A 21,702-nucleotide genomic window follows, 5' to 3' on the forward strand; every position below is an offset into this window, starting at 1 on the left:
GTGGCTAAGGAAAACAAGAATATGCTTGGACCCAGTTGACCTCAACAAAGCGCTCAGAAGAGAGCATTGCCACATGCCGACGCTGAAGGACATCGTCACAGACATCGAGGATGCCAAGTACTTTTCTGCATTAGACGCTTCCACAGGATTTTGGCAGATTCGACTTGACAAGCTTAGCTCGTATTTGTGCACCATGAGCACGCCTTATGGAAGATACAGATTCCTCCGGATGCCATTCGGAATTGGCGCTGCCCCAGTCTTCTATGGAGCAATGCACCAGGTGCTCCAAGGTCTCATCGGCGTCGATGTGGTCATGGACGACATACTGGTCTGTGGTTCCACAAAAGAAGAGCAGGACAGACGTCTACAAAGTGTCCTGCAACGGTGCCAAGAGGTGAACCTCAAGCTGAGCCTGGACAAGTGCCACTTCTTGAAAGCGGAGGTATGTTAACCGACAAAGGACTCTCGATCGACTCGAACAGAGCAGAGGACATCCTTGCAGTTCAGGTCCCATGTATCCACACAGAGAAATGAAGAAAAAGATGCAAAGGAACTGAAGACATTCCTGGGAATGGTGAGCTTTGTTGCCAGGTCTATCTCGAACATTTCGGAGTTAAGTGCACCTCAACGAGACCTGCTGAAGAAGGACTGCGCTCAAGTCTGGACCGACTCCCAACAAGAGATCTTTGAGCGTCTTCGCCCCTTGTCTTGCAGTTAGATGCTAGCCAACGAGGAGTAGGAGCTGTCATCTTGCAGAATGGACGCCCCCTGGCTTACTCGTCTCGCTCACTGACTGAAGTGCACGAGAAATATGCAGAAATTAAAAAGGAGATGCTAGCCATTGTGCATGGCTGTTCACGCTTTCACGACTACGTTTTCGCTCAGCTGTGCATCGTGGTGAAAAGTGACCACCGCCCTCTCGAGGCGATGTTCAGGAAACCACTTCACCAGTGTCCGCTACGTCTGCAAAGAATGCCTCGGACTCTCCAGAAGTACTCAATTGAGAAAGTACAAGCCCGGAAACGAGATGTTTGTCGCAGACGCCCTTTATCTGTTTCCATTGAAAGAGGAGGTGCCAGAGGAAGAACACTTCCAAGTGAGCGTGATCCAAGAGCTTTCAGTTTCTGCAGAAAGACCTCCGCAGATTAAGCGGGCAACGAACCAAGATGAGAATCTCCCTACCCTGAGGGATAATGCAAGCAAGAAGTGGCCAGAAGGCAAACATGTCATCCCGAACAAATCCGAGCCTACTGGCCGTACCGTGATGAGATCCATTCGGAAGGCGACCTCCTCTTCCAATCAAACCGACTGATCATTCCCAGCACCACGAGGAACGAAGTCCTAGACCTCCTGCATGCCGCCCATTGGAATACAGAAAGGATGAAACAACGTGCTAGAGACGTCATGGTTTGATTTGAAATATGAGCGAACATCCACGAGAAATCGGAAAGATGTGCGCTCTGCAGACAACACAAGCCCAGGAACCAACGGCTGCCGATGATGAGCCATGATGTCCCAGAACTGCCCTGGCAGACAGTTGGCATGGACCTTTTCCACCAAGCAGAAGAATGGTATGTGATCGTCGTGGTCTTTTATTCGATTTATTTCGAACTTCGACGTTTGAAACACACAACGGTAAATGCTATCATAAATTCTGCAAAGAGGTCTTCGTTACGCATGGTCTTCCCAACAAGCTGATCAGCGACAATGGGCCACAGTTTAACAGCCACAAGTTTGCCGAATTCACGGAGCGCTGTGACATCATCCACGCTACATCAAGTCCACGCTACCCCCGTTCAAACGCAATGGCTAAGCGAGCCGTCCAAGAGGCAAAGACGCTTCTGTGCGAGACTCCTTAAGATACGGCAGAATTCTACAGCGCCCTGTTGGAATGGAGGAACAAGCCAAGAGACAGGCCTGCAGTCCTTAGTCCAGCGTATGATGGGAAGGAGGAAGAGGACATTGCTGCCTACGCACCGCAAGCTTTTAGAGCTTGAGACAGTGCTACCCCAGCAGGTGACTGCAAGACTTAAGGAGATGCGCCAGCGCAAACAAACTTACTACAACCAAGGTAATAAAAGTCTGGGGCATCTGCACCCTGGGTCGACGGTCTCCGTGTTCGACTGTCGGACCTCTCACTGGTCGGCAGCAGTCGTAGTTACAGACGACCTTGCACCCAAATCCTACATAGTGGCGAACAAAGATGGACAACAGCCTCGTCTCAACCGAGAGCATATCCGCTCCCACAGCCCAACAACGACGACGCCACAGCCACGTCGCTACATAAAGTGTGGCTGAGCAAAGCCTTAGCTCCAGACTTGTTTTCTTTTATTAAAAAAGGGGAGATGTGGGCAGCGGCATCGTTATAGGCATTACCGGTACAAGCAGCGCCGCCAGCCCTCTGTAGTCGCAACCAAAATCGCACGAATAAACGTCTTCGTCTCTCAGCAATCATCGCGTTAGGGTGTGTCCTTACGCGTGGTATACGGTGACGTTGCCTCAAAATCATTTTCTTCACATTCCGCCCGTTGACAAGCATTGCAAAAGAGTCAAAACGCTCACTTAGTCTTCACAAATTGAAGTCTTCTTCCAAATTGTATACACCGTGTGCTATGGTCACCGTGACTATAAAAACGAAGCGACTGCTGGATAGACGCACATGAGAACGCAGTCAGAAGCTAGCAACAGCCGACGCCATGTTCTCAATGTCTTCTGATAATTGATACGCGAAAACCCTAGTTGGGTCTCCAATCTATGCTTCCACACAGACCATGCGTGCCCAATATAGAAGACAAGGTATGGTCTTCTGTATTGGGTACGCCTATTGGGTACGGTTTTCCTGCAACCTTTCCACCGAAACTTCATCCCTGCTGAATCCACATAGTGAAGCTTAGCGTACGCAAGCATCACCACCAATGCGTTATGCAGCCTCTGACAACGAACGCAACGCTAGCACGCGATGATGCAAACGCAGGCGCATCTGCCGCTTCGCAGCGACTCTCGTCTGGCCAGCCCCAAGCCGCGTGCTTGCCGCTTGAGGCTGACCAGACGAGCGCGTCCTGCTCTCAGGTTCTACCTCAGCACCTGCGCGTCAGGTTTTGGCGAGAATTGCCGCATTGATTGCCGCAGACCGTGTTCGGAAGCTTACGTCGGCCATTGCTCGATTCAGAAGCTGCTTTTGTGTATATGTTTATTCAGGAGAGGTTTCGCTGCCATTGTGAAGGTGACTATAGCAGACATACATTATTGTGTGCTAAGGAATTGGAGTGGGCAGAGTTCAGGTACGTGTTTGGGCTCTTCTGCCAATTACTTTTTAATATGGCAAACGCTAACAAGGAGAGTTCGAAATTAGGACGATTAAGATGTCTCCACGTTTCCTGCCCGTACTTTTTTAACGAGCTCTAGAAGAAAAAAACAAATTTTTAGCTCGTAATTAAACTTAAGCTGTTTTTAATCCGGCAATGTTGGGCTAAGCTAGAAATAAGATAAAATCTTAATGCTTGCGTTTATGCTCTGTCCACTTCTGCCACCAGGAAGTCAATTTGATGGTGATGGACAGCTGCGAAACTGGTGGACCGAGAGCGCAGAGGAAGAATTTGTAAAGAGAGCTCAATGCTTTATAGACCAGTACAGCAACGTCACCGTAAAGGAAGTGAACTTGACGGTAAGCGACGTCCTAACATACGTGATCGTTGGGTAAAATAATCGTGGATTTTCCTTGAACAACCGAAGTAGCACATAACAGCTGGTTGTGGTCGGGGCAGTTCCGGTCTGCCGCCACGGTCCCACTGGACCGGGACCGGCATCTCCGCACAATACGAAAACGGTTGGTCCTGGTCAGGAACCAGGACCGAACCGGACCGGACCAACTGTCGCCGTGCCGTGATCCGACCGCCGGACGCTATAGCGAACGGCCGCGCGATAGAGCGCTCGTCAGCGGTTACGGCATCGGCGGCGGCCAGCCACGTTTATTTCGTTTGCGGCGATATTCCCAGTCACTACGCGGGCATGTTACCAACGCTAGTTAACAATTAGGTAACTAAGATTTCAAAATGCACCAAGTCTATTATGGAAGCAATTGGACCAGGAAGGTGATTCCATTCTTGAAATGTACGAGGAAGAAAGGATGAATGAAATGTAATTTGTGTTAGCGCTTGGGATGCCAAACTTGTGTTGATGAGCAAGACGATGGGAAACTTAAGTTGGGCATACAATTAATTTGTTCGGTAGTGTAGAATTATAAAAGTACACTTTGTGAAATGAGGAGAGGAGCGAAATTTTCCGACGTAGAATATAGGGAGGGAGCGATAAGGTTTGATATATTTATGGCACTACCTGTGTAGTGATAATTAGTGAGTATGAAACGAGCAGATCTGTTCTGGATGGCTTTCAATGCATCAATGAGGAAGGCATGACAGGTATCTCAGATTGATGCTGCATATTCTAATTTGGGTCGAATTGGGGTTTTCTGCAAAATTAACTTCAAAGGAAAAGGCGTTAGTGAAAAATTTCACCTAAGATAACCGAACATGCTATTAACATTGTACGTGATGAGCTGAATATGAGTTTTCCAGGAGAAGTTGTAAGTTTAGTGCATGTCTAAATATTTGTACAATGTAACAGCTTCTAAGTTCGCTGAAATAGGAAGGTAATTAAAATTTTCGTAGGACTCGCTATACGCACATAGTTTTACAGTTGTTATAATTCTCGTAAAACATGTCACGCCACTGGGCAATATTGTTAATATCAGACCGGAGCACATAGCCGTCACTACGTTCAATTATTTCCCAATAAATCGCACAGTCATCAGCAAGTAAACAGATAGGTAAGGGGATGTGAAGTGGACGATAGTTAACATAAATTAAGAGTGACTATGGTCATAAGACAGATCCCTGCAGAACACCGGAACCAACGATAGCGAGAGAAGAGCTTGAATTATTGACAGTTACGAATTGGGAGCTGTTGGTTAAGGTAGATTTAATTCATGCAAGATTGTTAAAGTCTATGTTAAAGGACCACTGAGTAGACAAAACGGTCTGATTGAGACCATACCTCGGCATTCTCACTCATGAGTGCGATCACTCACGATCACTCACGTTCACCGTCAGATTTGAGGGGATCATGAGTGAGGCCGCGAGTCTGAAAAAAAATGTTAGTGTGATTGTGAGTGTGATCGTGAGTTTCGCGAGCTCATGAATGTGAGTGTGAGCGTAAGTCCCGAGAACTCATGAGCGTGAGTCTGACTGTGAGTGTGATCGTGAGTTCTAAGAACTCTTGAGCGTGTGTGTGTGAGTCCTGCGAACTAATGAGCGTGAGTTTGATCGTGAGTGTGATCGTCAGTTCGGAAGACTCTTGAGTGTGAGTTTGAGTCCCGAGAACTCATGCGTTTGAATGTGAGTTCTGCAAACTGATGAGCGTGAGTGTGAGCGTAAGTTCTGAGGACTCATGAGTGTGAGTTTTAAGATCTCTTGAGTGTGATTGGGAGCTTCGAAGCCCATGAGCATGAGCCTGAATCAAGACGTGAGGCTTTGGGTGGATATGAGTCCCGTGATTGCATTAGTCTGCGTGAAGACGTGACTTTCATGACCATGGCCATCATAACTCGCCATGAGCGCTGGTATTATCTTGACTGGGTTGGTCACGTGAGCCTCCGGGCAATTTTAGTGGGCGAGGAGACTCTCGCTTCGCAACTACTGTGCGGGGTTCAGGGTTGGTTTGGGTGTCGCTCGCCTGCTCCTAGGCCATGTAAACGCGCTGGGTGCTGTGAAGGGCGGAGGAGGAGGAGGGGGGTTGCTTGCTCTTGCTGCCTCCTCCTTCCCAGCGCCCTCCGCACTGTCTCAACCAGCTGTGGAGGGCAGAGGGGACATGGGGGGGGGGGGGGGGGGGGTTCGCTTTCGCCTGTCCTCGGCGTTCGCTCTTCATTTCACGGCAGACGGCGAGACGCCAACGGACTGATGGTGCCTCGAGGCGGCACGGTAACGTCGAAGTTGGGGAAGCGCTCCTTTCTCTGTGGCATAGAAAGGCTCGTGTGGATTTCGGCTACTGTTGCCAAGTGGGTGCCAGTGGGCATAGCACTTTATGACTGCGTAAACTACAACATTCGCACGGCTGCGATAAAATCAGTCTTGGGTAGTAACGTGTTACTAGTAATGCGTTACTGTAATTTCGTTAGTTTTTCGGTAACTCGTAACTGTAACGAGTTACTTTTTTCTAAAATGTAACTTCTAACTCTAGTTCTATTACTTTTTTCTGAGGTAACGATGAAAGTAATGACGTTACTTTTGTCGTTACCTTCCGGTGTTTTATGAATAATATATCACTGAACGAGTACAATTTAGATTTTCCTTGCACTTTTCAAATCGTCTATTCCGACATTTCGAGTGTCAAGGTGGCCTTGCACAAACTTGTGAATACGTTCTTTCTCACGAGTCACGACCCGAATACAGCCACGTGTAGATTTCATGAAAAAAAATCTAGTTATTTTTACTCACAAGCTTTTACTTTCTGACGGAACACTTCCATATTAGTTCCTTGAAGCACTATCCATGTTGTGCTTTTTCCTTTTGCTCTGAGAACGCTTTTTAATCGGGTCAATCAATCGTGAAAAAACAATACACGCGGAGGGCACTGCGCACGTTCCGCATTTTGATTAGCGTCAGTACTCCACACTGCGCATGTTTCGTATTTTGATTTGAAAAGAAAAGTAACTAAAAATAACGTCGTTACTTCTTAAAAGTTGCTGTAACGAGTTGTTCTTTTGTTGCGGTAACTGTAACGGTAACTTCGCTACTTTTTCTGAAAGTAACTGTAACGAACTACTTTTTAAAAGTAACTTACCCAAGACTGGATAAAATTGAGTGACTCGCATGATTCTTATCAGCACTCAGTCACACAAGCAATTTTATCTTTTCGCGCACCTCACTGTACCTTTCGCAAATGAGTCATCACTGAGGAAGTGCAAAAAAGGCGGCGTCATGATCGATATAAGCTTCGAGTGAGATCTTTCACATTGTGCGATATCTTGCATTTATGTGTCGTTCGGCGCAAGATGGTGCGAGTGCAAGATAGCCAGCAGGCGCCACAGAGTGCTGCAATCACCGCCACAAGCGGAGCTGTCTCTGGTCTCTGTTAATGGGGCGGCCAATCTACTCGTCGAACCGTGGCGAGCGGTGCCGACCCCAATTTCGGCAGTCCCCGTGTGCACGTGCGCGCCATGTCCATGGTTCTTTCATGCTGTTTTTTAAGACCATCCTAGCCCTGATAGGTCGAAGTGTTTAAAGCATATTCTAGAGTTGCCATTTGGACACTAGATTCAGTTGTCTTTTCCACTTGTGGGGTCGCTCTATAATAATCGCCGCCCTATCGGTCTGTGGTTCACTCGTCTCCCAGGAAGTGACACAACACGACAAGAAAGTAGCGAATGTAATGGTTGCCCGTTTTCGAGAGCCGGCAGTCCGGACCCGCCGACCCTAGTTGTCGCCCGTGGTTCATATCTCGCAGTCGGAGTCCGTGTCCACGCCTACGGATCGTCCTTCCCACGCCAGCGCAGTGTAGGCTAGGTGTTCCGGGCTATCACAGCCCGAGTCTCGCTGCGGAACCACTCCTGGACCGTCATGGCCTAGGCCGGTATGGCCAGGGCTCGCTGTTTCCGACAATCCTGATCCGAACCTCGCTGGTGGAATGATCCGGGGATCACCATGCACTCTTAGAAAAAAGGGTATGGATAGTCCTCCCTTAGGGGAGGAACGGTCTTGTAACCTATGTTCCTTTAGAAAGGGAGAAACTGTCGTCCCTGAAGCAGGGGAGCAAAGTTCGTCCGTCGCTTGCATCTCAATATGGCGGCCCCGAATCGAGCAAATCGAGCCCATTAAGGCTTGACTAGGACACTGCGTCTCTTGTGTGGGACGAGAGCAGCAGCAAATGAAAGCGTAACACGAGCTTTCCGCAAACTGTGTTTATTTCCGAAGCCAGATTCGCCCCCTCAGGTACAGAAACTTGCGTTTCGAAAGCAGTTACACAGTTTTCTCGTCGACAGCACTGCGATGTTAAACGGAGACAACCGATACCCAGTTACTCCGCACACTTACCTTTGGTGTTCCTCGAGTCACAATTCCTTCGCAAACCGCACATCACGGAAAAAGGCAAACTCAATCCGCGAAACCAAAAGCCGCTCTCGAAAGAACAAACTCGAAGCCGCTGTTTATCGCGTAGCGTGAACGACGTTTAAATCGCTAGCCACCAGATGGCGGGGTCAGCAGAGTAATTGCAAGTAGCTAGGCTAGGTGGCGCTAGGTACCGCCCAATTCATGTTCTACAAAAAGTAATTGTCTTTTTTCAGGCCACTGCTGCGCTTGGGAAACCCCTACTATACACCCATTACACTTATTACGAGCATCAGGTGAACATACATTGAGCACATACACGGAACAGACATTTATCAATACAACGAAACACCACACTAACCCGAACACTACACTCGTGCTCTGCGTTTCCGTCTTTTATACTGGTCGTTTTGAACGTACGGAACGTTTCGGTGACTCCCTAAGCAATAAAAAATATTCCCACAATGTTGATTTTTTCCCAGCAATGTCATACCTCTGAGAGTATTTTGAATGGCTCGGGGGATGAATCTCTTATTAAAAAGTAAACGCTCGATCATGCCGTAATTATTTGAAAGCTAATAAATCAAGCCGCTCCAATGGGGTTCGAAGCCATGAGTTTGTTTCCCCACACGGCACGTCGTAGCCCGTATTTCTATTTGTTTTTCTATTTGTGCTTTTCATGCAAAGCTGTAATTCCCGTCTTGAATTAATCTCTGTAGAGCGGATATTCACTCAGCTGGAAGTGATGCTTTACGGGCTGAGAAATCGCTTTTCGATCAACTTGAATGCAGTCAAAGCCGCGACTTGCGGCAGGTGTTAAGTGTACGGAGCTACGCCGTGGCGAGCCCGAAAACTGCTCATCCCAGCGCGACACGGAGGGCAGTTTCTCCAGGAACCGTGGTATATTTAAAGGGGCAATGAAGGCAATTTCGGACATCTTTTTGGCGATTGAACTGGGTTCCAAGCACGTCTTAGGCCACGTTGCCCAAATTTCAGCCGAAACCGGCGCTTGTGTGCCGCGCAAATCAATTAAACAGTCGCGGTAATAATCGTACCGGAATCGACTGGAGCGACGCCCCGAGAGTTGCGGGAGAAGCCAGCAGAAGCGGAGCTCACGTGACCGATGCGAGGCCAAGAAGCGCGACGTCACAAGAGACGCATCAACGATTGGTCGAAACGAGAAACGCGCCCTCGGTCACGTTTTGTTTCTCGGTTTTTAGGAATACTGTTCTAATTTCCGCTTGAGTAACCATGAAAAGCATAAATCGGACCGGAAAGGATTACTTAACCGTAAATAAAGCAGCATAAATCTTATTTCTTTGCTACGCTGGACGCGAAACGGCCAACGAGCAACTATGGGCACTTTGGCATGCGGGCCGCTCGTTACCGGTTGGGCGGTCTCCCTCGGGTCAGTCGGGCGACGGCGGAGGCCGCCACACACGTACTCCCGTTCCGTTTGTGTTGGGTTACTGAACGGAAGCTCGAACTCGCTCGCGAGAGCGGCATTGCCGTCCATGTTGACAGATTCGACGAAACGACCGCGCCACCGCACCACCACCAGAATCTCGATCTCCTAAATACTATTGATACCGACTATTCACACTTGACGTCACCTCCGTTTTTGGAGGCCCAGAAACGAGAATGGAGATTGTTCAGTTTCGGTTTCTTTACTTCTTTCGTAGGCACAGAAATACGCGTCACAAATGGCTACAAAAAATTGGGCAGCATGCTATGTTCCCAAGAAGCATAAAAACACCATTTAAAAAATTAAATAAAATCCTCTTCATTGTCCCTTTAAACAGCAAAATAAAGGGTAGCTTTTTTTTCGATTTTACCTACTATTGTTTTTTAATGCCGAAATTCCATACTGTAAATATACGTACTTTCCGTCACGATTTCGTGCTGTTCAGTCCTTGCCCCAGAGCGCAATCCCTCTCGGGGACGAGACAATTACGACAGTCACATTGGCCACTGTTCGATACGAGCTTCTACTGTTCAGACCAGCGTTCCAACATGACTATCCGCACGTTGATCGATTGCACGTAATCCCTCAAGTGGTATTAAACTTTTTAATGTAAAGCGGAATGTCAACCTGCGACACGCCGCCCCCTCCGATCACGGCCCGACCAGCGGCATCAATGCCCAACAGCTTACGATCACATCTTGTTACACCACTGACACGCGAACACACGGTCACATCGGCGATAATTCCAGTCTTCTGTTCACAACCCACAACACTGCCATCACGGCCATCACGATATTGCAGCTATGTTGCTGACACGCACAAACACAGAACCACGTTGAACGCCGGTTGCACAAGGCATCGGAAAACAGAACTGAACTCAGGGGGGAAGGCACCCAGGCAGCCGGCAGCAAAACCTGCCTTTCTTGGACGCAGTTCCTGCGGTTTCCATAACGTCGAAAACGTCGACACAGTTCCGCGTGGTTTCGCTACTGTAGTGACTGTAGGACTGTAGTGCTGTACTTCCGTGCCGCGCGAGTCCCGCAATCTGGAGACGGCCATCCTGGCCGTCCTGGCCATTTCCCAGTGTACGTGGCGCTGCTGGCACTGCTCCGGAACTTCGCTGTTTCTAGCCGCTTCATTTGCTCGTTTGATAAACTTAGTGATAAAAACGTCACTGCAACCGAAATGTTCTGCACGTTTAGACTAGAAGACGAAATTACAGGCGGCCTTCGCTGCCGCTGAAGCTCAATCAACTCAACAGCTATTTATTAAACAACGTGCGCGACGTGCTCGAAAAACGAAACCGAAAGAAGATGAGTCGGGAGGGCGAAAGCTTTCTCCCGCCTGCCCGGAGAAGGAGAAAAACGTTTCGTTCCTCCCGTTTTCTCGTGTCCGCTTGGGGGCGCGTCGGTAGAAGGGAGGAAGACGCGCCGTTGCTACTTTTTCCCTCCATTTTTTCTTAGAGTGTGGGCCAGACCAGCCAGAACGGCTCTATCGTTCTTGCCCGCCCCCAGCCTCGTGCAGCAAGCTCTTCCTCTTTCCTCGCCGGCTGGCCCCCGCTTGCGCCTCGCTCAACCGTCTTCTACTCCCGGCACCCCCACGATACTAGAATAAAATTTGGATAATTAGAACCAAACTATGCATGATGTCCAGAAGCCTAGCGTAAAAAGGCGTCAGGCATCTTAGTGTACGTGTGCGAAGGATATTTAGTAAATATCCTTCGCACACGTACACTAAGATGCCTGACGCTCATGTGAAGCGTAGATATTATTTACGCTTCACATGAGCTTTTTCCGAATAAAAACTTTTGCATCCTGTTCTCTGCACGCCGTCACATTTGTTACCAGACTCAGGATTAAATTTGCTAGCCGAAACAAACAAAATTGGTTCTACGAAAATCCACTATTTGAAAACTCGCAGGTTTGGGTTCCGACCGCGCGTGCCAAACGGCGCGCGCGGTCGCAACCGAATGCACGCTTGCAACTACGAGTGCCGGAACGGGCCGGCGGGCATCACGCTTGAAGACCTGATCGCCTGATTCTCGACACCACAGCGACGCAACAATCGGACCGATTTTTTCTACCGTATTTCTCTATGTCGTTGTCTCAGAGACTCGTACAACAACTTGAATAATTATATTATTTTGCCGATTAGTTTGCAAAACGAGTTTGTCAGACCACTTTCCAAACCTGCATATCTATTTTCGTTCACTTCAAGAATTAATGTAAAATTCACTTAGTTGGTGCGTCGTACTGCAGTAATCCATTTTGTCGTCGTGTCGCTTCGCAAGATCTTAAAGAGAAGCGCTAACGTTTAACGCTTGAGTCACCTTCGTGACAGTGGCAGCCTTTCACGCAGCAGTAGCGACTTTCGTTTTGGGGGCAAACTCGAGGAGTAGCGAGATGTCAGAGGAACCCGGTGAGGTCATAGAGACGTGAAGTTGAGACTTACTTTTACGAAAAACTGTTCCAAAAAGGCTCACACCTATCCCAAAATGCCACGTTCACACGTGGTTTCTAAATAAATGCGCCCGCCTGCAGTCCCCGACCCGTGCCGCCCTGGCCTACCCAATTTGTTTTATTTTGCAGCCGCTAGATGGCGCAAAGTGAGTGCCAAACTGCATTGCTGGTTGCCTTGGCAACACCAATAAGCCCGTTTCAGTATGACTTAGCAAACTGTGGAAGCTACGACTCAGTGGGCCGATTAGAGCGTCGCATAGAGACAGGTGGCATCTAGAATGAACGCCTGTGAGACGCTGTCACGTGTCTCACTCCAATGAATTTATGGACTCATCGGGATTCGTAGAATTCGTCGTCTGCCGTGTGCCTGCTTACACTGAGAAGTAGGTGACGCCGGCGCCGGAACGTCGTGGCGCCTGTCCCACGGGCCGCGGGCCATGGCCGAGTCGCCCGCGCACCGGCTGGACGGGACTGTGACGCGCCAATTGCCCGGGCTTCTCGGGCTTCGTGCATGACGCTGTGCTCCCCTTGCCCGTTATTTACTCATGCTGTATTTTTACGTTATTACGGTTGAATGCATAGGTACTAAAAGTGAGGTAAGAAGTTCTTGTAAAACGAAAGGATATATTTGACAACCAACTCTAATCAATTCAATTCTAAAACACTTTTTATCGCTTGAAGGCTTATGACACATATCGCGACGATTCAAGCCCGTAATAAATTTTTACAATGGTGTAGCAGAGGGCAAGGTTATCAGCGGGTCGTTGAAGTGTGCTACTGCGTTGAATGAACACTTGTTAACCGAGCGACAGAGAATCTGTCTCGATATGATGGTCACAGAAACGGCGCGGGATTGATAATTATGTAACATAAACTACAATATTTTTGTGAATGTGCAACTAAATGAGTAGAGAGACCGTTTGTCATAATTTCCGCCAATTAAAAAACGTATCACTGAACTTCAGCTTCCCAATTGTGCTGCTAATTTTCGGGAACTGAATGCACGAAATATGAATGCACGAAATAATGATAAATACTGTATTCGAAAACACCGCCCGGTTCAATTTTGATATGGACGGACATTGTGCCCGTGTGAGGTGTTGCGATCGCAAAGCTGTGATATTTCATGTCGAGCAAACACCCAGACTTAAAAGAACCATGAAGAGACCCTCAATATTTTATTTTTTAATTGGAATAGGCTTCAGGCAATGTTGACAAAATCATAACCTGCACTGACGCTTGTGTGCCAAAGAAATCACTTATATAGACCCGCTAGTATTCCTACCCGTAGCGACACCTCGAAAAAGCGGGAAGACCAATTTTCCGTGACGTTCAAGCGTAACATCAGAGTAGGGTCGTATAGGCTGGTTCACATATCTGCGTTCCGAGCTACACGAACGGCAGAGACGACACAAACGGCATGACACCGGGACGACCATGACTAATGATTGCTTGATAAAGCTGCTCATTGCGTTATCTGTCAGGCTCAGTAATGCGAACAGAATCGTCCCGGTGCAATGTCGTTCGTGCTGTTTCTGTCATTTCTGTCGCTCGGAACGCAGATGTGTGAACCTGGTTTGAGGTAATAGACGCACCTCACCGCCAGGTTCGCTACGCCTCCTCTGGCGCAATGCATTGCGAGAACTGTAGTCTTTCCACACAAGAGGTGAACGCCGCTGTAGGCTTGCGCCTGTCGATCACGAGCCGTCTCGTGCACTACCGCTGCCTCCTGTGAAGTACAACTATGGCTGCATAACGCACACTCCAGACGGTTGGTGAGATCGGTCTACTAGAGAAAACGAACGGCGAGCTTTCGTTTTCTTTCTTTGTCACGAGGTGTTTACAGATATTGCGCTTTCCTGGTTGATAACAATAAACTATTGATATAGACAGCCCGCAACGGCCTGGCGGCGCCAACAGGGTGAGAGCGCACGGTTTTACCTGTCCTGTTGTAACTTGGCAAAGGGTGAACGATAAGCCCCACATTGCGTGCCGAAGCCTTCGAAATGCGTGACGTATACGAGCGCAACGCACGAATCTTGGAGCATGACACAGTGAAAAGTATGATACTTCTCCGGAGTAGAGGCGCGCTCCGGTGATACGCAGTCACGTTCCGATTGGCCCGCCAGGGCCGTAGCTTTCGCTCTACTGGCACGTTACGCGATCACGGCTACCTGGGATACCCAGTATTTCTTGCTTCAGACACTAGGCTAAGCGGCGCCACCAGACTAAAAGCTCACGTTTGAACAATGCAGCCGCCACTTGCAGGGGTACCCAATATTTCTTGTTTCAGTCGCTAGATGGCGCCAAACCAAACAGCATTGCAAATTGCCTATGCCGGATCTGAAATGTTCACTACAGTACACATGGGTGAGCAGTCTAGGGGTGTGCGAGTAGTGGTTCGAATCGAATAGCGCAGAGTCATTCCCAGCATTGACGCTGTAAAGAGAACCGGTAGGTTTCCGTTTCCCCTAGCACTGAAAAAGCTATAAATGACGCAGCGCTATTCAATTCGAACCACTATTCGCCCACCCCTAGAGTGAGCACTGTTGAATACTATACAAATAGGATTACGTTCTATACTTCGTTTCACCTGATGTCCGAGCGCGGACGATGTTATGAGCCGAAGGGCCAATCAAACAGCGCAAAAAGCGCAACGTCATGGCGTGCTCCCTGCGCTTGATAGGAGTAGCCGGCAGAGGAGCACGCAAAGAGGGACGGCGAATACCGGCCATTCCTATCAACTGCAGAGAGCACACCATGACGTTGTGCCTTTTTCGCTGTTTGATTGGCCCTTCGGCTCATAACATCGGCCGCGCTCGGACAGAAGCTGAAACGAAGTATAGCGAGAGCTGGAACACTTAGAATCGGTCAGCTGCCCAATAGGAAAGACGACGACGTAGACGATGGATCTCCGCCAGCTCCGACTCTACAAGCTGCAACAATGTAAAAACCTCGTTTATTCACTTTTAAAGGCAGCTGAAACCGACAGGTTTAACCTCTACATCACTAGATATTTCGGAACACATGCTAGACTAGAATGCAAAACGTCAGTTTTGTTGTTTTGCGTGCATTACTGGGTAAAAAAATAAGCCTCAAATGATTCTATAAAAAAATGAGCAGTATACTAGGCAGCCGGACTACTGCGCCGAGAAACCCCTTTTTAGAAAAAGTATAGAACGATTCAGCATCTCGAGAGCTTCGAGCGTGCACGCGGGCAAAAGCACGACAGAAAGCAACAATTACGTCTAACCGTCTCGCTGCCGAGCGCCGAGCCTCAGCTTCATAGGGCACGCTCCTCGCGTAAACAAATATCCGCTAGACAGGGCGAGCACGCGCCCAAACGGCCAAACGTATCCAAAAGGCCGCCAAGTTGCACGCACTATTCCAGCAACGTAAGCGCACAGCGCACTGCGTTCAAAGAGTGAGGAGCATTTGCGCTTGCACCACCTGCGCCCTGTCCGTAGCGGACACCGTAGTGCGCTGTCAACACGCGAAGAGCGCGAAACGTCAAGAAGCCAAGGCCGCGTCGATGGAAGAGAGATAAAGATAAATGTCGTCTAGACGTCCGAGTAAAAAAAAAAATGTGTCGACGAATGTAGCGAGCGCTGTCAAGCATGGAATGTCGAAGAAACCATCTGCGGATGACACATCGATGAAGCAAATGTCGAAGAAATGATATACCGATGAAACATCGCAGAGTCGATGAAACGATCTGTCAATGAAACCTTGTTCGATGAACTGATTGCCCATTATAGAATTGCGCGCCAAGAATGACGTGGCTTGCCAGATGAAAAGTGGCGTGCCCTACGTGACCGAGAGCGCGACAAAGAGACACACGGAGACGACCCCAAACCCCCAAACCACTCCAAACCAAACCAAGCAAATCCATGCCAAATCAATCCAAACGAAACCAATTCAAGGACGACTGCATGTATCACGAAAATAAATGCTGAGAATATTTTATGAAGGCCGAGAGAACTGAAAAACAATGCCGGCCGATGATTCCTTAAATCGAAGCCTACTCCGGCAAGCACGGTCGATCAACAAAAGCAGAAGCAACTCGACTAAGAAGGAAAACTCGGCATCCGCGACCTCTGCTCGTAGAGCACCCTACGATTGACAGACACCACTGCCAACACGGATTATGGTGAGATTTCAAACCAGAGGTACGTCACGTGAAACCACAATATACCTAATAGTACCGCCCTCTCAAAAAAGAAAAAAAATTTGGTCGACGCTTATGTTTATATACAGGGTGTTTCAGAGAACGCAGGCCAAATCGCTGCTGCGAAAAGTACTCATCGCGACGAAAAAAGGCTTGTGGCGTATGGTCCTGGGCTAGGGGCCCATTTAGAAAAATTAATAAAATCCGGAATAATTAAGTTGTTCATTAGTTTTGCGCAATTAACTTTTTTTAATATTGTGTTTGAGAGCAGGGTTTAAATTAGAAAATTCCTCAGCATCATCAAGAAACACTAAATCAATAAATTCCAAAACGATAGAAGGCACACGAAGCATTTTACGGCTTTCTCAAAAACTGCACAAAATTGGCGGGTTTTTAAGTTACGGTTTGCTATCGGAGCTCATCTCAGCCCGGCGGCACTGCGCCCCGTGGATAGACAGTGCAACCAGCCTCTGCTGCGGCGCGCGAGGACTGCGCAGCAGAGGTTGGTTGCACTATCTCTCCGCGGGGCGCGGTGCCTCCGGGGCTGAGATGCGCTCTGATAGCAAACCGAAACATAAAAAACCGTCGATTTTGTGTGGTTTTTCAGAAAGCCGTAAAATGCTTCGCGTGCCTTCTCTCGTTCTGTAATTTGTTGATTTAGTGTTTTCCGATGATGCTGAGCAATTTTCTAATTTAAACCATGCTCTTAAACACATAATTAAAAAAGTTAATTACGCAAAAATAATTAACAACTTAATTATCCAGGACTTCAATAAGTTTCCTATGTGGGCCCCTGGACCAGGACCAAAACGCCACAAGCCCTTTTTCGTTGCGATGAGTGGTTTTTGCTGGAGCGGTATGGCTTGTGTTCTCTGAAACACCCTCTATATATGCTGCATAAACTTCCTTAAAGGTTTATGCAGCACACAAAAAGAAAAAAGAAACGGGGGTGATATATGTAGTAATCGTTTGTGTACAAATCAGCGAAGTGTGCACAGCGAGGTGATGCTCTAATCACTGCGACGTTGTCTGTGTAACCAGTCGGAAGGCGCGTTTTTGTTTTACCGCCGCCCTTATCCACAGGCGAAAGTCCACCACACCCACTTTCGTCAGCTTGCATTTAGTTTCTTTCGTAATTAATCCAGGTTAACGAAATTTAGTATAAATGTGCGGAACATAAACATAAACATAGTACATTTCTTTCAAATTGGATAAGCTGTTCAGAAGTTCATTTTTGGGATAGTTTCCCCGACGCAAGACTCGCGCGAAGACAAACCAACGGCTTGCGAGAAACAAAGAAAGCAACCCTTAATTGTGATGAAATGTGAGCGTCAGAACCTGTGAGTGTGCTGAGTGCGAGGACCTGTGTAAGTGTGAGGACCGTGAGGACCAGTGAGTGCGAGTGCCGTGAGGACAGTGATTACCTGTGAGTGTGAGGACCGTGAGGACCTGAAAGTGTGATGACCTGTGAGTATGATGACCTGTGAGTCTGATGATTCGTGATGACCTGTGAGCGTGATGACCATGATGACTTGTGAGCGTGACGACCATGACGATGACGGCGAGTGAGTTTTGGTTTTGTGTTAAACCGCGAGGGTGAGTCCGGGTGATGACCCTACTTTGAATAATCGTGATCGTGAGTGGGCGTGAGTTGTGATTGCGGAAAAAATGGTGATCGTGAGTTTGAGTGAGGAAAGTTTAAAATGACGACCTATCGTTGAGACACGAGTGTCAAAAAATAAATTTAACACGAAAAACGAGAGCTGTGCAACATTGACAGCGGGAGACGCGATTTAGTCGGTGGACATTTTTTTTACACTTGTTTTCGCTTTCTGCATTCCGGGCGCGTGGAGAGGTGGATCGGCTTGGCCTTTACGTTGAGGTGGAGAGAATGTATGACCATCTCGTGTAGGTGGAAAGAGTGTATAACCATTCCGCGACGTCATGGACATTGCGCGCGGAATTTAAGATATATCTTGCACCGTCAATATTACATAAAAAAAAATATTTTTTCGCATAAAGTGAATTTTTTGACACGCGTGTCTCTACCAGACTGTTTAAAAAACAATATTTTAAACAATCTGCAAAAAACAATTTTTTCCTGTTCAGTGCTTTTCTAAATTTTGAGTCTAAGAATCAGACTTTTCCGCCAAGTGTCCAGATTAGGGCCCCTGGTACTTGTCCTATCCATCGCTATCGGAAAACGTCAACACCGTCATCGAAGGCAATGTTTCATTGGCAACAGAGGCTGTTACAACTGTAAACAAGTTTCCGTTATCACTTGGCCACTCCTCGTGGACTGGTCAGCACGTGATTCCTTCGGTGCAGTTTCGTGCGAACGCAACCAGTTACCATCAAGAGCCACTTCGACCTCAGCGCCACAGGGTAGAAAAGCGGCAGCATCCTTCAATTTCGCCAGTGGGACTGACAGCAACTGCCGGATCAAGATGCCTAAGTTTTTTGTCTTTCGTTGCAGCTGCTGTTAACGTTCCTAGTGCCGTCCTATCCATCGCTATCGGAAAACGTCAACACCGTCATCGGAGGCAGTGTTTCATCGGCGACATCGGCAGTTACAACTGTAAACAAGTTTCCGTTATCGCTTGGCCACTCCTCGTGGACTGGTCAGGACGTGACCCCTACGGTGCAGTTTTCGTTCGAACGCAACCAGTTACCATCAAGAGCCACTTCGACCTCAGCGCCGCAGGGTAGAAAAGCGGCAGCATCCTTCAACTTCGTCAGTGGGCCTGACAACAACTGCCGGATCAGGTCGCCTAAGTTTTTTGTCTTTCGTTGCAGCTGCTGTTAACGTCCCTGGTGCCGTCCTGTCCATCGCTATCGGAAAACGTCAACACCGTCATCGGAGGCAATGTTTCATAGGCGACATCGGCAGTTACAACTGTAAACAAGTTTCCGTTATCGCTTGGCCACTCCTCGTGGACTGGTCAGGACGTGACCCCTACGGTGCAGTTTTCGTTCGAACGCAACCAGTTACCATCAAGAGCCACTTCGACCTCAGCGCCACAGGTTAGAAAAGCGGCAGCATCCTTCAACTTCGCCAGTGGGCCTGACAGCAACTGCCGGATCAGGATGCCTAAGTTTTTTGTCGTTTCGTTGCAGGTTAGTAAATTCAAATACTTTGAATTCAATAGCAACTTTTTGTGTTTGTTTGTGCTGCCAGGCCCCAAGGCATGCTTTACGTTGTATCTTGAATTTTTAGAGCTGTTTAGCGTTGTTGCTGCATATGTCGAAAGTGTGGGATTTGGGCTGCTTCTACTACTTGGTGGGGATATTGAAACCAACCCTGGACCCATGACCAAAGCGCAGGAGGGGTTACTCAACAAAGTTTACGAAATAGCTGTCACGCTTCAGACCGGGGAAACCGACATCCTCCTGGAAGTAAAATACTTAAAGGCTAAGCAACATTCCACCGACAAAGCGCTGAGTAATCTCACTGCACGCGTCAACCAGTTAGAGAGTGATATTTCTTCGGTGAAATCAGTCAGCGTTAACAGCGACGTGGGCCCTTCCCCACAGATAGCCGCGGGTGCTATCAAAAATAACGGAGCTCAGGGCACGCTGCGATGACGCGGAGAGCAGAGCGCGCAGATCAAATCTTCTTTTTTTTGGCTTCCCGATAAGGATAAGGAAACATGGGCGCAGTCGGAAAAGACTGTTGTAGACGAGTGTCTCGAGAAGTTAGGAGTTGTACTTGCACCGAAGTGTATCGAAAGGGGGCATCATCTCGGTATGTATTCTCGGCAAAAATGTCGCCCAATAATTGTAAAGATGTTTTCGTACAAAAATAAAGAGACCATACTTTCAAAGGCCTAGAAATTCGAAGGAACATCATTTTCCGTGAGTAAGGATTTCATACCGTCCGTACGCCTTGCCCGGCGAAAGCTATTAGAATTTGCAAAACCACAGGTTCTACCGTTCAAGCTGCGCTTCGACAAACTGCTCATTGGAAATAAGTGCTATATCTATGTGCCTCAATCAGACTGTGTCAGTGAATTTAACTCCCGCGGGCCAGAGCATAATTTACCTAGACGTAACGTCAAAATTATTAACCGTGCTTCCGCTCGTGAGCCAGAACGTGACGTCGTAAATTCTAATCAAGCTTCAGCTTCGTCATAACGTTCTAGGAGGGGTGAGGCTGCTACTACCAATACTTTGCCTAATAATAATATTTATGTTCTTTTTACCAACATTAGAAGCATTATGAATAAACGGGACGATCTGTCATCAGTTGTGGACTCTTCTAACGCGGATATTGCTCTGTTAAGCGAGACATGGTTGTCCAGTAAGATACGCAACTGTGAACTTTTGCACTGTCAGAGACGTTTCAACATCTATCGTCACGACAGGAAAAAAAGAAAGGGTGGCGGAATGTTAGTAGCGGTAGCAGAAAATATACCATCGTTTCACATCAATATTGTTTCAGAACTCGAGCTACTATGGGTTAGTCTTCAGTTAAAAAATAAAAGTATATATTTTAGGCTTGTGTTATCGCCCTCCTTCTAGCAATACCGCGTTTATAACAAATCTTCATGATGCAATCAACGCAGTCATTGTTCGTTTCTCGAATGCACCGATACTACTGTTGGGTGATTTCAACTACCCATCTTATAATATGGTCAGACGAGGGTGCAAACCTTAGTAACTTCTCTTCCGAATGTAGTGAGTTTTTGAACCTTTTTTTTTAGATTTCAATTTTTTCTCAAACTGTTACAAAACCGGCGCGTAGGACTTCAACCACTGCTGCTGTGCTTGACCTCATATTAACAACATCGCCTGAGCTGATCTCCTCGATAACTAACATGCCTGGTCTTAGTGATCATTCTGTTCTACATTTTTCGTTAAACATTCCTGGACGCAATAGGTCCAATCAGACGAAAACATTTTTTGGCTATTCTAGGGCTGATTTTGATTCAATCAACAATGAACTTTGTCGTTTTCTAGAAGACTACATACGTTGTCTTGCTGAGCGCTCTATTGATGATAACTGGAGTTTATTTAGAGAAAAAGTTATGTCACTGATGAACGACCATGTTCCCCTTCGCGTGGTATCTTCTTCACCAGAATCTCCATGGTACAGCCTGACACTGAAAAAGCCGCCAAACGAAAAAAACTGTTATCTCGCACTGCAGTGCTATCGGACCATGTACGACGCTGGGAAGCCTACCATGTTGCAGCTAACGTATATAAGAAAGCAGCCGAAGAGGCAAAATTACATTACTTTAACAGTACGCTGCCGTCAATGTTACTTAACAATCCGCGTCAATTTTGGAAAGTTATTAACCCTCCTTCTAGTCCTGGCATAGTACTTAAGGCTCTGTTATACTCCGACGTCACGCGCGCGCAAGCGACCGCTGGCCGAAGTAGGCTACGTCACGTCAGTCACGCCGCGCGCGTCAAAAATTCGACCTCTTTATACTGCGGCGCCCCTGGCGGCTCCCGCGGCGCGCGTCGGTGGACTGCCGGCGCGGCGCATGCGCAGAATCTGACTAC

General features: G+C 47.8%; 1 protein-coding gene across 1 annotated transcript in view; it reads left to right on the top strand.

The window, feature by feature from the left end:
• Positions 1 to 21,702, top strand: part of LOC120841965 (neprilysin-1-like) — a 171,987-nt gene that overhangs the window by 136,513 nt on the left and 13,772 nt on the right. The window contains exon 17 of the mRNA XM_040212953.1: positions 3,538 to 3,664. Within this exon, the coding sequence (XP_040068887.1) occupies positions 3,538 to 3,664 (127 nt within the window). The remainder of the gene's footprint in view (positions 1 to 3,537; positions 3,665 to 21,702) is intronic.

Source organism: Ixodes scapularis, unplaced genomic scaffold, assembly GCF_016920785.2.
Source record: "Ixodes scapularis isolate PalLabHiFi unplaced genomic scaffold, ASM1692078v2 PGA_scaffold1__304_contigs__length_218370807, whole genome shotgun sequence".
Lineage (NCBI taxonomy): Eukaryota > Metazoa > Arthropoda > Arachnida > Ixodida > Ixodidae > Ixodes > Ixodes scapularis.